General features: G+C 37.2%; 1 protein-coding gene across 13 annotated transcripts in view; it reads right to left on the reverse strand.

The window, feature by feature from the left end:
• Positions 1-13692, reverse strand: part of CFAP20DC (CFAP20 domain containing) — a 237477-nt gene that overhangs the window by 114026 nt on the left and 109759 nt on the right. For all 13 annotated transcript variants that reach the window (XR_006214866.1, XR_006214867.1, XR_006214868.1 and 10 more), the window contains one exon: positions 10828-10984. Coding sequence is in view for 10 of the 13 variants with exons in the window: in XM_015538533.2 (XP_015394019.2) it covers positions 10828-10984 (157 nt within the window). In the remaining 3 variants the exon portion in view is untranslated. The remainder of the gene's footprint in view (positions 1-10827; positions 10985-13692) is intronic.

Consider the following 13692-nt stretch of genomic DNA (forward strand, 5'->3'; position numbering starts at 1 on the left):
TTTTTTTCCTAAGAGTCTTATTTAGCTCTTAAATTTAGGTCATTGACCCGTTTGAGTTAATTTTTATATATGGTGTGAGGTAGGGGTCTATCCTCATTCTTTTGCATGTGGATATCTAACTGTCCCAGAACCATTTGTTGAAAAGTCTCTTCTTTCCTAATTGAATGTTCTTGGCACTCCCATAAAGAAATCAGATGTATGGGTTCATTTCTGGACTCAATTCTATCCCATTAGTCTATATGTCCATTCTAAATATACCAAACTGTTTTGATTGCTGCAATTCTTGAGGCAAGTTTTGAAATTGGGAAGTGTGAATCCTCCAACTTTGTTCTTTTTCAATATTGTTTTTGGCTATTTGGGTCCCCTTGCAATTCCATATGAATTTGAGGATTGGCTTTTTCATTTCTGCAAAGAGGTCACTGAAATCTTAAGAGAGATTGCATTGAATCTCTAGATCTCTTTGGGTAATACCAGCATCTTAACAATATTGTCTTCCAATCCATGAACATAAGATGTCTTTCCATTTATTTAGGTATTCTCTAACTTCCTTTAGGAATGTTTTGTAGTTTTCAGTGAACAAGACTTTCATTTTCTTGGTAAAATTTATTCCTATGTATTTAATTATTTGGGATGAATATATAAATGAAATTGTTATCCTTAGAGTTTTTGAGATATGGAGTCCTATTAGAAATAATATATAAAATACCTACTTATATAATTGATATTTTTAAAAAAATATTTATTTATTTTGGGGGGGGGGATGTGCACACATGAGCTGGGGAGAGGCAGAGAGCAAGGCAGAGAGAGAATCCTAAGCATGCTCCACATTGTCAGTGCAGAGCCTGATGTGGGGCTTGATCTCATGAACTGTGAGATCATGACCTGAGCCAAAATCAAGAACAAGAGTCAGAAGCTTAAATGATTGAGCCACCCAGGCACCCTTAACCTTTCATTTTGAGAGAGAGAGAGAGAGAGAGCGAGCACATGTGAGCAGGGGAGAGAATCTCAAGCAGGCTCCACACCTAGCATGGAGCCTGATGTGGGGCTTTATCCCACAACTCTGGGATCACGACCTGAGGTGAAATCATGAGTTGGGTGCTCAACCGACTGAGCCACCCAGTGTCCCTACAATTGATATTTTAATCAGAATAGTTCTGTGTCTTGATATATAGATATTCATAACCCATTTTTGTGGGATCTACTATTGGCTAGGCACCTCTGCTATACTGAGCTCTTACGCCTTTTCTTGCCCTGGGGTGGTTTACTAGGCAAGGGCAATCTGAGTTCAATTCCACTGCAGGAAGGAGTGGGCATGCAGCCTTAAACTGATGAAATCTGATAGGATGTGCACTCACCTGACCTGGAGATAGAGAGGCAGAGAAACTCTCAACAGTGTTAATTATTAAAAACACTAAACCATTCCAGTTACTGAGGAAGGCAAACTCGTATACTGTTGAGGAAGGAACAGTCAGAGGCCTGGCCTAGAGTTCACCTTCCTGACCTCAGCACAACATACCTCATTTCCATGGGCCTTATTTTCCTCCTCTGTGTAATTAAGACATTGGATTAGATGATCTCTAAGGCCCTTCCCTGCTCAATGAGTCCATTATGGCAAGATGTCAGTATTTCTAGTTTTTTCTCTGGCCTTTGAAGGGATAATTTTCTTCACATTGCTTGACATTCAATAAAGGCTTATTGAATAGAGACAGTGACTGAATGAATAATTGAACAAACAATTAGCCAACCTTTACTACATTAATTCATCAGACATGTATGACAGATTACCAACACCAGGCCATGTGCTAGAGATAAAAATATGGAGACTTAACCTATGCCCTCAAGGGGCTCTCAGTCTGAAATTATACTTTTAATTATTCTATTCTTGCATTTCTCAACACAGAACACATGCCCAAGTGCTGATATCTGATTTTATTTTTTAAGTTTATTTATTTATTTTGAGAGTGAGCACATGCAAGTGAGGGAGAGGCAGAGAGAGAAGGGAGAGAGAATCACAAGCAGGCTCCATGCTGTCAGTGCAGAGCCCCATGCAGGGCTTCATCTCACAAACCGTGAGATCATGACCTGAGCCAAAATTGAGAGTCAGAGGTTAAAGCAACTGAGCCACCCAGGCACTCCACTGTGATATTTTAGAAAGAACACTGAACTGGGTGTCAGAAGACCCATAAAGTCATCAGTGACAGAGTCTAAGTCCATGCCTAGTGGATAATCACTTGTTCTTTCCTCTCTCTTTTCTCTCCTCTTGTTCTTCTCTTACCTATGTGTGTGTGTGTGTGTGTGTGTGTGTGTGTGTATATATATATATATATATATATATATATATATGTATATATATATATTTTTTTTAATGCAGAATGATACAAGTTAATCAATAATTCAGTCATGCAAATGCTTAAAAATGCCAGTCCATGTCCCCTTGGGAACCATAAAAGTCATAAATTCATTTGAACCAGCATGCTTTACTACTTGTTCAGCATAAGCCATTCCTCCGGGCAAGTGAAAAACTGGTTAATTTCTTGTTTTAGGGTTCTAGTAATTCACTTTCTATTATATTGCACTGTGTAAACAGAGAACAGCAATGGAATCAGGCAACATTGCCTAGCATGGGTGAGTTTAAGAGGTTCTAGAGTGAAATGCAGCAGTTTAAATAAGCCAAGGACAACAAAGTACTGAGTTTAAGTAACATTTAATACAATATCTTTAAATAAAATCTCAGAATGGAATGTAAGAAGCAGGAAAAAGAGTTTCCTAAGATGAAAGTCTCAATACTATGACTAACAGATCTGTCTTTGAAGGAGAAAATCAACCCTCCCACTACTTTCAGTATGAAAGACAAAGGGACATCTATAACTTATCGAATACAGACATGTTTAACATGGCCAGTCACCAAATCCTGACATTCTTATTCCATGACATGTCTTGCCTTTTTTTTTTTTTTAAGGAGGCTCCAGCCCAGTGTGGGGCCTGAACTCATGACCCAAGATCAAGACCTGAGCTGAGACCAAGAGTCAGATGCTCAACTGACTGGGCCACCCAGGCACCCTCCCCCTGCCCCCAGCTTTCTAAAATTTCCCCTCCCTTCCACCCTCCCAAGAAGGGCAGTATACTGTAGTGATTAGGAGTATATACTCGAGTCCTAACGACAGGCTTCAAAACCTGCCTTTACTGCTTAACAGTTGTGTGACACTGGGCACATTATCTGACTTCTCTGTGCCTAAGTTTCCCTATCTATAAAATGGGGATAATAGTAACATCCACTTCATAGAGTTGTTACGAGCATTAAATTAAGTTCATATATAAAGTGTTTAGAACACCTACTGCTCCTATTAGCACCATAATCATCACTGCTATCACTTCTGCTGCCAACCTCCTTGGGCAGGGACACTCATTTTGCCCCATACTGTTATCCTTTCTCCTCTTTTATCAAATGTCTTCATAAGTATTCTTGTACTGTTTATGTTTCTAGTGTCTAAAATTACACAGTGAACTTTCAGGGAAGGAAATTTGCTCTACCTCTTTATGTCACACAAAACATGCAGCCTAGTAATAGAATATTATATTAAATCATTACTCCCACCCCTGCCACGTACCATACTGAACTCCCTGTTCCTTGAACACATCAGATATATTCATGATACCCTGCCTTTATGCACATACACTCTTTCTTCTTTTAGAAATGCTTTCTTTTCTTGTTATCCATTTTCATTACCTGGGAAATTATTATTTTTCCTTCAGGATATATTTTGGAAATTTATTTCTCTAGGTGAGTATAGACCAAACACTGCTCTATGGATAGATACTGACCCATGAAGTCATTTTCACTGGTCTGTGGTGAAAATGTCAGCCTTTATTCTGAAATTAACACCTTCCTAATGTGTGTGTGTGTGTGTGTGTGTGTGTGTGTGTGTGTATGTGTGTGTGTGTGTGTGTTTAAATGTCTTTTCAATTAATGAAATGATCAGAATAATTGTAGTTTTCCTTTTTTTGTTTGTTTTAATGCTCTGATTTGCCAAATTCAAAAGTTGGCAACCTTATGTCAGTCAATTTTTTCTTAACTTGGTAGGTCTGTGAAATCAAAGTGCCTCTCCAGGTGGCTTTCTCAAATAAGAGGTAAGTGCTCCAGACTCTCCTCCCACTGCTTGTTAAGCCCATTAGTTAAGTTTCTTCCAGGTATAACAATCTACATGTACATGTAAATCTTCCTGAGAGATCCCACGCTCCTCAAAGCAGAGGCTGTGTCAACCCAGTGCCTGATTATAGGAGGCAGATAAATGTTTAGCATCTACACAATGAATCATAGTTTTTATCTTGTCATGTACATTTTTATATTTTATTGGATCTTCACAATAAATAATTATTATAATAATTAATGAGGAAACAATGCTCAGAGATGTTCAGAACTCACACAAAGCACAAAGTTGGTACATGATCACAGCAATGGACTGTGGGACCATTAACCTGTATCTTTGGCCTCTACAATACCAATTTAACTTCTCCAAGATGTACTTGGTTTACACACCTTATGCTTTCAGTCGGAATGTAATAGTATTTTGCTTAACCAAGGAACAATTATTATCCTCACTTCACTGATGCAGAACCTGAAGCATAGAGATTGGGTGAGCACTTGTACAAGGTTAAGTCCTGGCAGCTAAGTGAGGAATATGGGGTTATATTCCACAGCACCCTGAACCACAGCATGCCTCCCCAAGTCTATTTGGAACATCTGAGGCAATCTGAGATGCCACATTCATAAGGCTTTTTTTCAGTCCTTCTGAAAAACTAAAAGAAATCACGCCAATGTTTGTTCTTGGAATTTTTTACAGATTACCCATTCATTTTAAAAACTGATTATAAAACAAAATATGTGTATATTGTTCAAAAATACAAATGGTACTACAAGATTATGAGACAAAGTCATCATTCCCTGACTGCTGCCCTCCCCCCTCACTCATCCCCCAGGCTCGCAATGCAGAGGCAACTATTCTCAAGTCTCAGCAATAGCTTCTATCTTCTGGTACTTATTTGCTTATAAACAGTAGCCTCATATTGGCATTTCTGCACTTATGCTTTAGATAATATCTCTGACTTCCTATTTTGGAAAAAAAAAGATTTAGCACTGTTAAACTACCATACCACCTTCCTTCCCTCCCCACATCTTTCAAATAGGATTTTTCATAATTTTTGGATAACTTATTATTTAGTATGGTACATTATTAAGATTATGTACAAAAAGTGTGCCAATAGGCAACTATTTTTAAGGCAAAAATCTAAAAGGTGGACAACACCAAATGCAGGCAAGGCAAGAGTTACTCTCGTTCATTTCTGATGGGAATCCAAAATGGTGTAGCCACTTTGGAAGACAGTTTGACAGTTTCTTAAAAACTAAACTTACTCTTACCCTATGAACTGGCAGTCATCCTCCTTGATATTTACCCAAATGGGTTGAAAATTTATTTTCATACAAAAACTTGCACAAGAATATAGCAGCTTCATTAACAATTGCCAAATTTTGGAAGCAACCAAGATGTCCTTCGGTAGGTTAATGGAAAAACAAACTGGTAATACAGACAAGAGAATATTATTCAGCATCAAAATGATATGAACTATCAACCCATGAAAAGACATGGAGGAACTTTTAAAAAAAATGTTTATTTTTGAGAAAGAGAGAATGAACGAGCAGGAACGGGGGAGGGGCAGAGAGAGAGAGGAAGACAGGGGATACGAAGCAGGCTCTGCACTGACAGCAGAGAGCTTGATGTGGGCTTGAATCCACAAACTGCAAGATTATAACCTGAGCCAAAGTCAGATGCTCAACTGATTGAGCCACCGAGGCACCCCTGGAGGTTAAAAGGCATATTACTAAGTGAAAGAAATCAGTCCAAAAAGGCTATATGTTGCATGATTCCAACTATGTAACATTCTGGTGAAGGCAAAACTATGAAGACAATAAAAAGACCAATGGTTGCCAGGAATTAATAGGGAGGGAGGAATGAATGGGTAGAACCTAGAAGACAAGGGCAGTGAAACTATTCTGTATGATAGTATATTGTTAGATACATGTTATTATTCATTTGTGAAAACCCACTGAGTATACAACACTAAGAGGGAATGCTAATGTAAACTATGGACTTTGGGTGATAATAAAGTGTTTATGTAAGTTCATTAATTTTGGCAAATGTACCACTCTGGTATGAGTGGCTATAGCTGTGGAGACTGTGCATATGCGGTGGTAACGAGGACATAGAAATTCTTTGCAATTTGCATTCAATTTTGCTGTGAACCTAAAACTGCCCTTAAAAATAAAATGTTTTTTTTTTTAAAAAAGCTGTACACATTTGAGCCATGTAATATGCTATGATTACATTTCTTTTCTTGTACAACTTTTTGTTTTCCTTAGGGTTGATCACTGTTTTATTTTGTGATAGATTTTTGTACACACCCCACATTAATTCTTCCCAAACTCCCTATTAGCACTATAAAATCAAATCAACTTTACTTTCCATGTTCAAACACATCATATTGTATCAGATATATTCTTTTCCTAGAGACTTTCCTCTTGAAAGCCTCCATTTTCCTGCTGAAATCTGGACTGTTTTCTAGATGTGCTGAACAAATATCATCCTTTGAATTCCTTTAACCATAATTCTGAAAATTCTCTTTGCTTTTCTCTGAAATCTTGTTTCTTGGATCCCACATACTCCTTTTTCTTGATCTACTCCTTATATTTTGTGAAGAATATCTTCCAGATCTTTTCTGACAAAGGATTTAAATAAATATAAATTTTTGAGACCTTGCATGTCAGCAAACACCTTTATTTTGCACTCAATTAATTGCTAGACTGGATGTGTGTAAAATTCTAAGTTGAAAGTAATTTTTCCTTATATTTTGAAGGTATGGTTTCAAGGTCTTCTACCATCTAATGTTGTATGAAGTCAGACATTATTCTTATTCCTACTCCTTTGTATGCAACTTCAGTTAAAAAAAAATTCTGGAAGCTTTAATAATCTTTTCTTTTTTTCCCTCCTATTCTGAAATTACACAATGGTGACTCTTTTCTTCTTTTTTTTCTTTTTCTGTTTTTGATGAGCTATGTCAATCTGAAAACACCTGACCTTTAATTTTGGGAAATCTTCCTATATATCATCCCTCCTGTTTCCTCTAGTCTCTCATTTAGAATCCTATCATTCTGTTGATGAGACGGTCTCTTGGACTAACTTCTAATATTCTTTTTTTAAAAAAAAATTTTTTTTTAACGTTTATTTATTTTTGGGACAGAGAGAGACAAAGCATGAACGGGGGAGGGGCAGAGAGAGAGGGAAACACAGAATCGGAAGCAGGCTCCAGGCTCTGAGCCATCAGCCCAGAGCCCGACGCGGGGCTCGAACTCATGAACCGCGAGATCGTGACCTGAGCCGAAGTCGGACGCTCAACCGACTGAGCCACCCAGGCGCCCCACTTCTAATATTCTTAACATTTGGATCTTATTTTCAGTCTTTCGGGCTTCTTAAAAAAATTTTTTTTATTCTAAATCTCTGAAGAAAGACAATACAATACAATCTCAAAACAGCTATATAGTTTCTGTGTCAAAATATCCAGTATACACTCAAAACTTACTAGACATATTAGGATACAAGAACAAGAGAAAAACAGACAACAAAAACAGACCCACAGGACAGACAGACATTGGAATTGTGAGCCATGCCTTTTAAAATAACTTTGCTTAATATATTTGAGAAATTAAATAATGAGATGGAGAATTTCAGCTAAGGAATGGAAACTATAAAAAAGAATCTAATGGAAATTCTAGAAACAAAAAATATAATAACTGAAATTAAGAATGCCAAAGTATGTGTTCATTTATCTCCTTGACAAATATCTAAAGAAATGCCTATCTAGAAGCTCCAAGAGAAATGTAGAATGATTCTAGCAGCACTATTCAAAATGCCTAATATGGACAAATAAGTTGTGGTACATTCACACGATGCCATACTATGTACAGCAATTAAATTAGCAATATAGGTGAATCTCACAAACACATTTTACACAAACACATTAAAATACATGTTAAAGAATGTATATTTGGAAAGAATATATACTATATGATTCCATTTAAATAAACTTCAAAAATAGGTAAAATTAATTTAAATTGTTAGAAGTCAGGAGAGTGTGACCTCTCAAAAGAGAGAGGGACATGACTGGGAGGGGATTATGAGCAGGGATTCTAGGATGTTTGTAATATTCTATTTCTTGATCTGGATGATGGTTACAGAAATGTGTTCCCTTTGTGGTAAGGAATATGATTTATAGATGTTTTTAAATTATATTAAAGGCTTATAAGATAATAAACTTCAATAAAATACAACAAGAACAAATAACTCCTATTTTATAGATGCAGTGTTTTCTTAACTTTGAGAAAAGCATGTATCTATTTCCTATTTTATCTATTTCCTTCTTTCTGTTAGTTCTTGTGTCTATCTAACATGTATCCAATGTACCTGAGTTGAAAAGTTCTCTGGATCAGTTTCTCCAGAGAAGAAATATCCTATTGTTTGCTTATTTGGAGTTAGAAAGGGAATCTGAGATCCGTTAGCAGCCCATATGGAATTTTAGCCAATTTCCTTGTTTTTAGCCACACTCTTTTATTTCCTGCCTTTGGCAGGGGGCTGCCAATTCTAGAGCCCCTCTGAGCTTCTACATTATGAATCTCATTGGTGAATCTCTCTGTAAACCCACTAGGTTCAGCTTCCTCTGCTCTTCTAAGTCAGTTGTCATTCCTCAATCTTACAAAATTTATGAACACACTTTGTCTGTTGTTAGCTACTCTTCCATAATTTTCATCCTGGTGGGTTTATTACCATTTTTAGTCCTATAATTTTAGTGGGGTTTGAGGAAGGATCAGAGATAAAAACATGTATTTAATATGCCATATTTTGATTTACTCTTTTCCTTACATTTATTTAAAAATATTAATCAGGTTATGATTTACCTCCTATGATCTGATGTAGAATGCACATACATTTCTATAAATTTTGAGGTTTCTTATTAGCTGGGTGCTATTTTTTTAAAAATGAAGTCTTTTGCTTTCTTGTATAGCCTTTTTAAAAAAAATTTTTAACGTTTATTTTTTGAGAGACAGCATGAGCTGGGGAGGAGACAGAGAAAGAGGAGGTCACAGATTCTGAAGCAGGCTTCAGGCTCTGAACTGTCAGCACAGAGCCCGATGTGGGGCTCAAACTCATGAACCATGAGATCATGACCTGAGCCGAAGTTGGATGCTTAACCGACTGAGCCACCCAGGTGCCCCTCTTGTATAGCCTTTAAATGGTACATAAGATGAGTGGCTGGACTTCCTGCCTTGTAATCTCTCTGGGAGCTGTTAATGCACTGCTGTGTTTTGTTATCAAATGAAATTTATAGGCACAGTTTCCTGTTCCACAGAGTGAACCACACAAGGATTTCTCAGACACTCATCCAGACAGAGCACAAGTCTAAAGTCTACTTTATACAAACTTCTAAGAAATCACCTTTGCCATCTTATGTGCTGCTCTGTTTCCTGGGCTTCTAGAAAAATTGATTTTGTTAAAAATAATCCCAGACAAAAATCAAAAGGAAGCATCAGTATTCTCTCAATACTTTCAGTTGTTTAAGACTATCTTAGGAGAGTTTGTGCCATCTTATAAATTCTGGACAGTTCAGTTATCTGCAGAATATATTTATTAATCATATAATGAGTAATCAATGTGTATATTTCCAATCTTTCTGCAAATAATATGAGGAATAACTCAATCATTTTTCTATTTTAACATGATTATTGGAAAATTAATATATAAATGTAATTTCTCCCAAATGAGTTCATGAAATAACCACAGAATAATGAGATAGTATATGTTGGACAATAGCAGAGCTTTATGAATGTTGACATCTTTTGAACACCCTTGTTAATTTGGTGATTTTACTACATCAATGAGTCCTATCTCCTTAGTTGGAAATCAGAAATTTGCTTTGTCAGCCTCCCTTGCAGCATGTGACCTAGCCTCTACAAGTCAGACAGTACAGTCAGACCTACAGAGTCTTTGCCCAGTTGCAGTAGCTATTGGGGGTCTTCCTTGGAGCAGTCCTGTGGTGGGAGCTGCGTTTGTTTTTGGCTGTAGCCTCTAAGCCTGATTTTCTGGACATCCTTGAGATTCTATGAACTGGCTAATTTCCTTAAATAAATTCTTTTTTCTGTTTCAACTACCTAGACAGGACTCCATCGCTTGCAACTAAGAACCTCGACGGATTCGCATGGTAAGTGCTATCATAAACAAACAAGAAAAATAACCACAAAAATAAAAAAGATATCTTTGTGACATTCAGCTATACTTAAACACATGATTCAGAGTAAAGAATGACATATGCTACAACATGGATGAATCATGAGGTCTTAGGCTAAGTGAAATAAGCCAACTATAGAGAGACAAATACTGTATGATTTTACTTACATAAGGCAACTAAAATAATTAAATTCATGGAATCAGAGTAGAATGGTGGTTACCAGCAGTTGAGGAGGGGGGAAATGGGAGTTACTAATCGATGGGTTTTGGTCAAGATGAATACGCTCTAGAGATCTGCTATACAGCATTGCACCTGTAGTCAACAATAACATGTTATGCACCTAAAAATTTATGAAGAGGACAGATCTCATGTTAAGTGTTTATTCCACAATAACATAGAAAAACCATTTCCATGTACTCATACTATCCAAAGGTGTGTCTAATTTTTAAAAACACATTGGAGACTTTAAAAATCTTGGTAGCAATTTGAACATACCGTCTTTCTCAGCAGTGTCTTGAGGCTTGCATTTTAAAGTAAAGATCTTCCGTAGCTTACAGTTAGCAGAGACAATAATTCCATCCAATGACTGGAAAACTGCTCCCTTGAATATTTCACTGGTAAATGCTACCAAGTCTATACATAGATTGCACCACTAAAATAAAGGAAAGAAGGGTAAGTACTTTTCAATAATCACATAGGTGAACAAGCCATCTATATGTGGGTAGTCCAGAGAGTGGAGGCAATTATCTGGATCAACTTGCCGCAAAACAACTTTCCCCCTTAAGCAAATCTCTACTTTGGCTTCAGTTTTCTTAAAAATTGCATTGATTCTTCCAAAGAAGTCATTGTAATCTAAACTATACATTGGTCATCTGACTGTAGAGTTCTCATTACAAGGCAAGATTTTGACAACTTTGGGAAATAACTCTGGATCTGTAGGCAGTATGCTAGTGGGAAGCTAATTGCAGGTGCGTTAGACCACTTAAATCTTGAAAATCAGGGATAAGTAGCCAATTGTTCCTTCAAGGGGACTAATTTGATCATAATTAGCCACTTATATTTGTTAAAAAAAATCATGGATGAAATTGGAAGCCGGGTTTAAATTGTGGCCGGTGCTGTCTACTTATAACCAATTAACCTATTGTACAGAAATAGATTCTTCTAAAGAATTTGTAATTATGCCTGGTATTTGCCAGTTTTTAAAGTACTCTTTGCAGGGACTAATTTCTGCCCATTAAACAATTAGACTCCTCAATACTTCATCAAATGAATTCTCTAAATGGTCTGACTGAATTAAAGAAAAGGAGAAAATAATCATTTAGTGAGAAATTAAGACATATTGAAGATTGCAGGACAACAGGAAAAAGAATTTTTGAAATTAAAAGCACAGTAGTATTTAAAGTTGTCTGTACTTTTAAAATATAAGTTTACATAAGGTTCATCTTATTAATCTGTCAAAATTGAAAGTTATATTTATTTATAAAAGAGACAATGATGCTATTTATAAAGGCATATTCTATTCAGGAATGTTGATTTTATTATGAAGGAAAACCTGAGGTTTTTCCACAGGAGAAAAGTAAGACAGATTGCAGCAAGTTACTGATTAAATACAGGAAGTATTAATCATAGGTATCTCAAGAGTAGAATTATATTCCCAGGCAATGGGGATGCTCTTGTTTTTTGGGTGAAAAGAAGTCTGGTGGAATAAGAGGTGGGAAGGAGGGCTGACTGTGATGTGGTAATGAGACTCGCTTGACCTGCAGGGTGGTGAGCTCCGGGGAGGTGTGGGAGGTAATGTTGGATGGGCCAGCAAGCCAGGTTCTGGAGGGGCAGAAAGATCAGGAGAACCTTGGACTCCAGAGGGTAAGGTGTCATTGCAGCTCTTGAAGGAGAATGTGACAAGAATGGAGTACTGGGAATTCTAGAGTATCCTTGATGCAGGAATATTTGGGGGTGGGAGGAAGGCTGAGGTAGAGTGGAGACAGACTGAGGCACAGGAAGACTAGTCAGTCAGTCAGTCAGTCAGTCACTTAAGCATGACATGAGGAGGGTCTTGTAGAGGGCTAGTATTGGGGGTGGGATATAAGGGACAAGTCCAGTAGGCATGCCATGGAATAAATGAAACATCAGGGTTTGGTAAAATCCAGGTTATAGGGGATGGTGCTACTGGGGTTTCCAGCTATCCAGTAATAATTATTAACATTATTAACATCACCATTGTTGTTATGTGGTTCTTATTCTTAAAAGACTTAAGATTATGTACCAATTGCAATCATTCAGCTAGTCTGTCCCAACAGTAACTGTATTCATCCATTCCTCCTCACAGGTGCTTAGCACAGGTGCTAAGAGAAGTCACTGGGTGTGACTCTGACATACAGAAATGAATAAGAGAGTCTTTCCAGTCTGGGAAGGGAGGCAGACATGTGGCATCTGGTATGAACCGTTATTGCAGAGGGGGCTCAATGTGGGAGGATGGGAAAGCTCGGGTAAGGCTTCGTTTTAAAATATTTTAAATGTTTATCTATTTTTGAGAGAGAGAGAGAGAGAGAGAGAGAGAGAGAGAGAGAGAGAGAGAGAGCATGAGTGGGGAAAAGGCAGAGATAGAGGGAAACACAGAATATGAAGCAGGCTCCAGGCTCTGAGCTGTCAGCACAGAGCCTGATGTGGGGCTTGAACTCACAGACTGCAAAATCATGAGCCAAGACGAAGTCGGACGCTTAACTAACTGAGCCACCCAGGTGCCCCAGGAAAGACTTCTTAAAAAAAATTTAAAAAATGCCATGATATTATATGTAAATATAAGCCCAAACATAGCAAATTTTATACAAAATGTAGTTCTTGTCATTTCTCCACTCTTCTAATCATACTGTCATCTCTTAACTGTTTCTTCTCTCTGTATTTTTAAATAATACCTTTTGATTTATCAATTTTAGACATTATGTACTGTTTTCCTGTTATGGTAGATAAGACTTGTAGTTCACTTAACACTCTACTTCCTCTACTTCATCTTCCATAGGTAATTATCTCTCCTTTCTTTTTTTCTTTTTCCTCAAAATTAATATTCTGTGTTTTCCTTTTTGTGACTATGTAAATATTGTACACAACTAAGCCAAGTGATGCTCTATGATTACCTTTCTTCATGCAACTTCTTTGTAATTCTAGGGTTAATGATTGCTTTTAAAATTATCTGCTTTATTGCATTTGAATCCAAGTTTTCCTATATCTAGGAAAGGAAAGGCTTGGAGGTGACATTTGAGTTTGGTTTTGAACAAGGAATAATAGTTTCCAGGTCCAAGGTGACATGGGAACATGCTGGTCATTTCCTCTCAGGGCCCTGCCCTTTATTCCCTACTTCTGTGA

Source organism: Panthera tigris, chromosome A2, assembly GCF_018350195.1.
Source record: "Panthera tigris isolate Pti1 chromosome A2, P.tigris_Pti1_mat1.1, whole genome shotgun sequence".
NCBI lineage: Eukaryota > Metazoa > Chordata > Mammalia > Carnivora > Felidae > Panthera > Panthera tigris.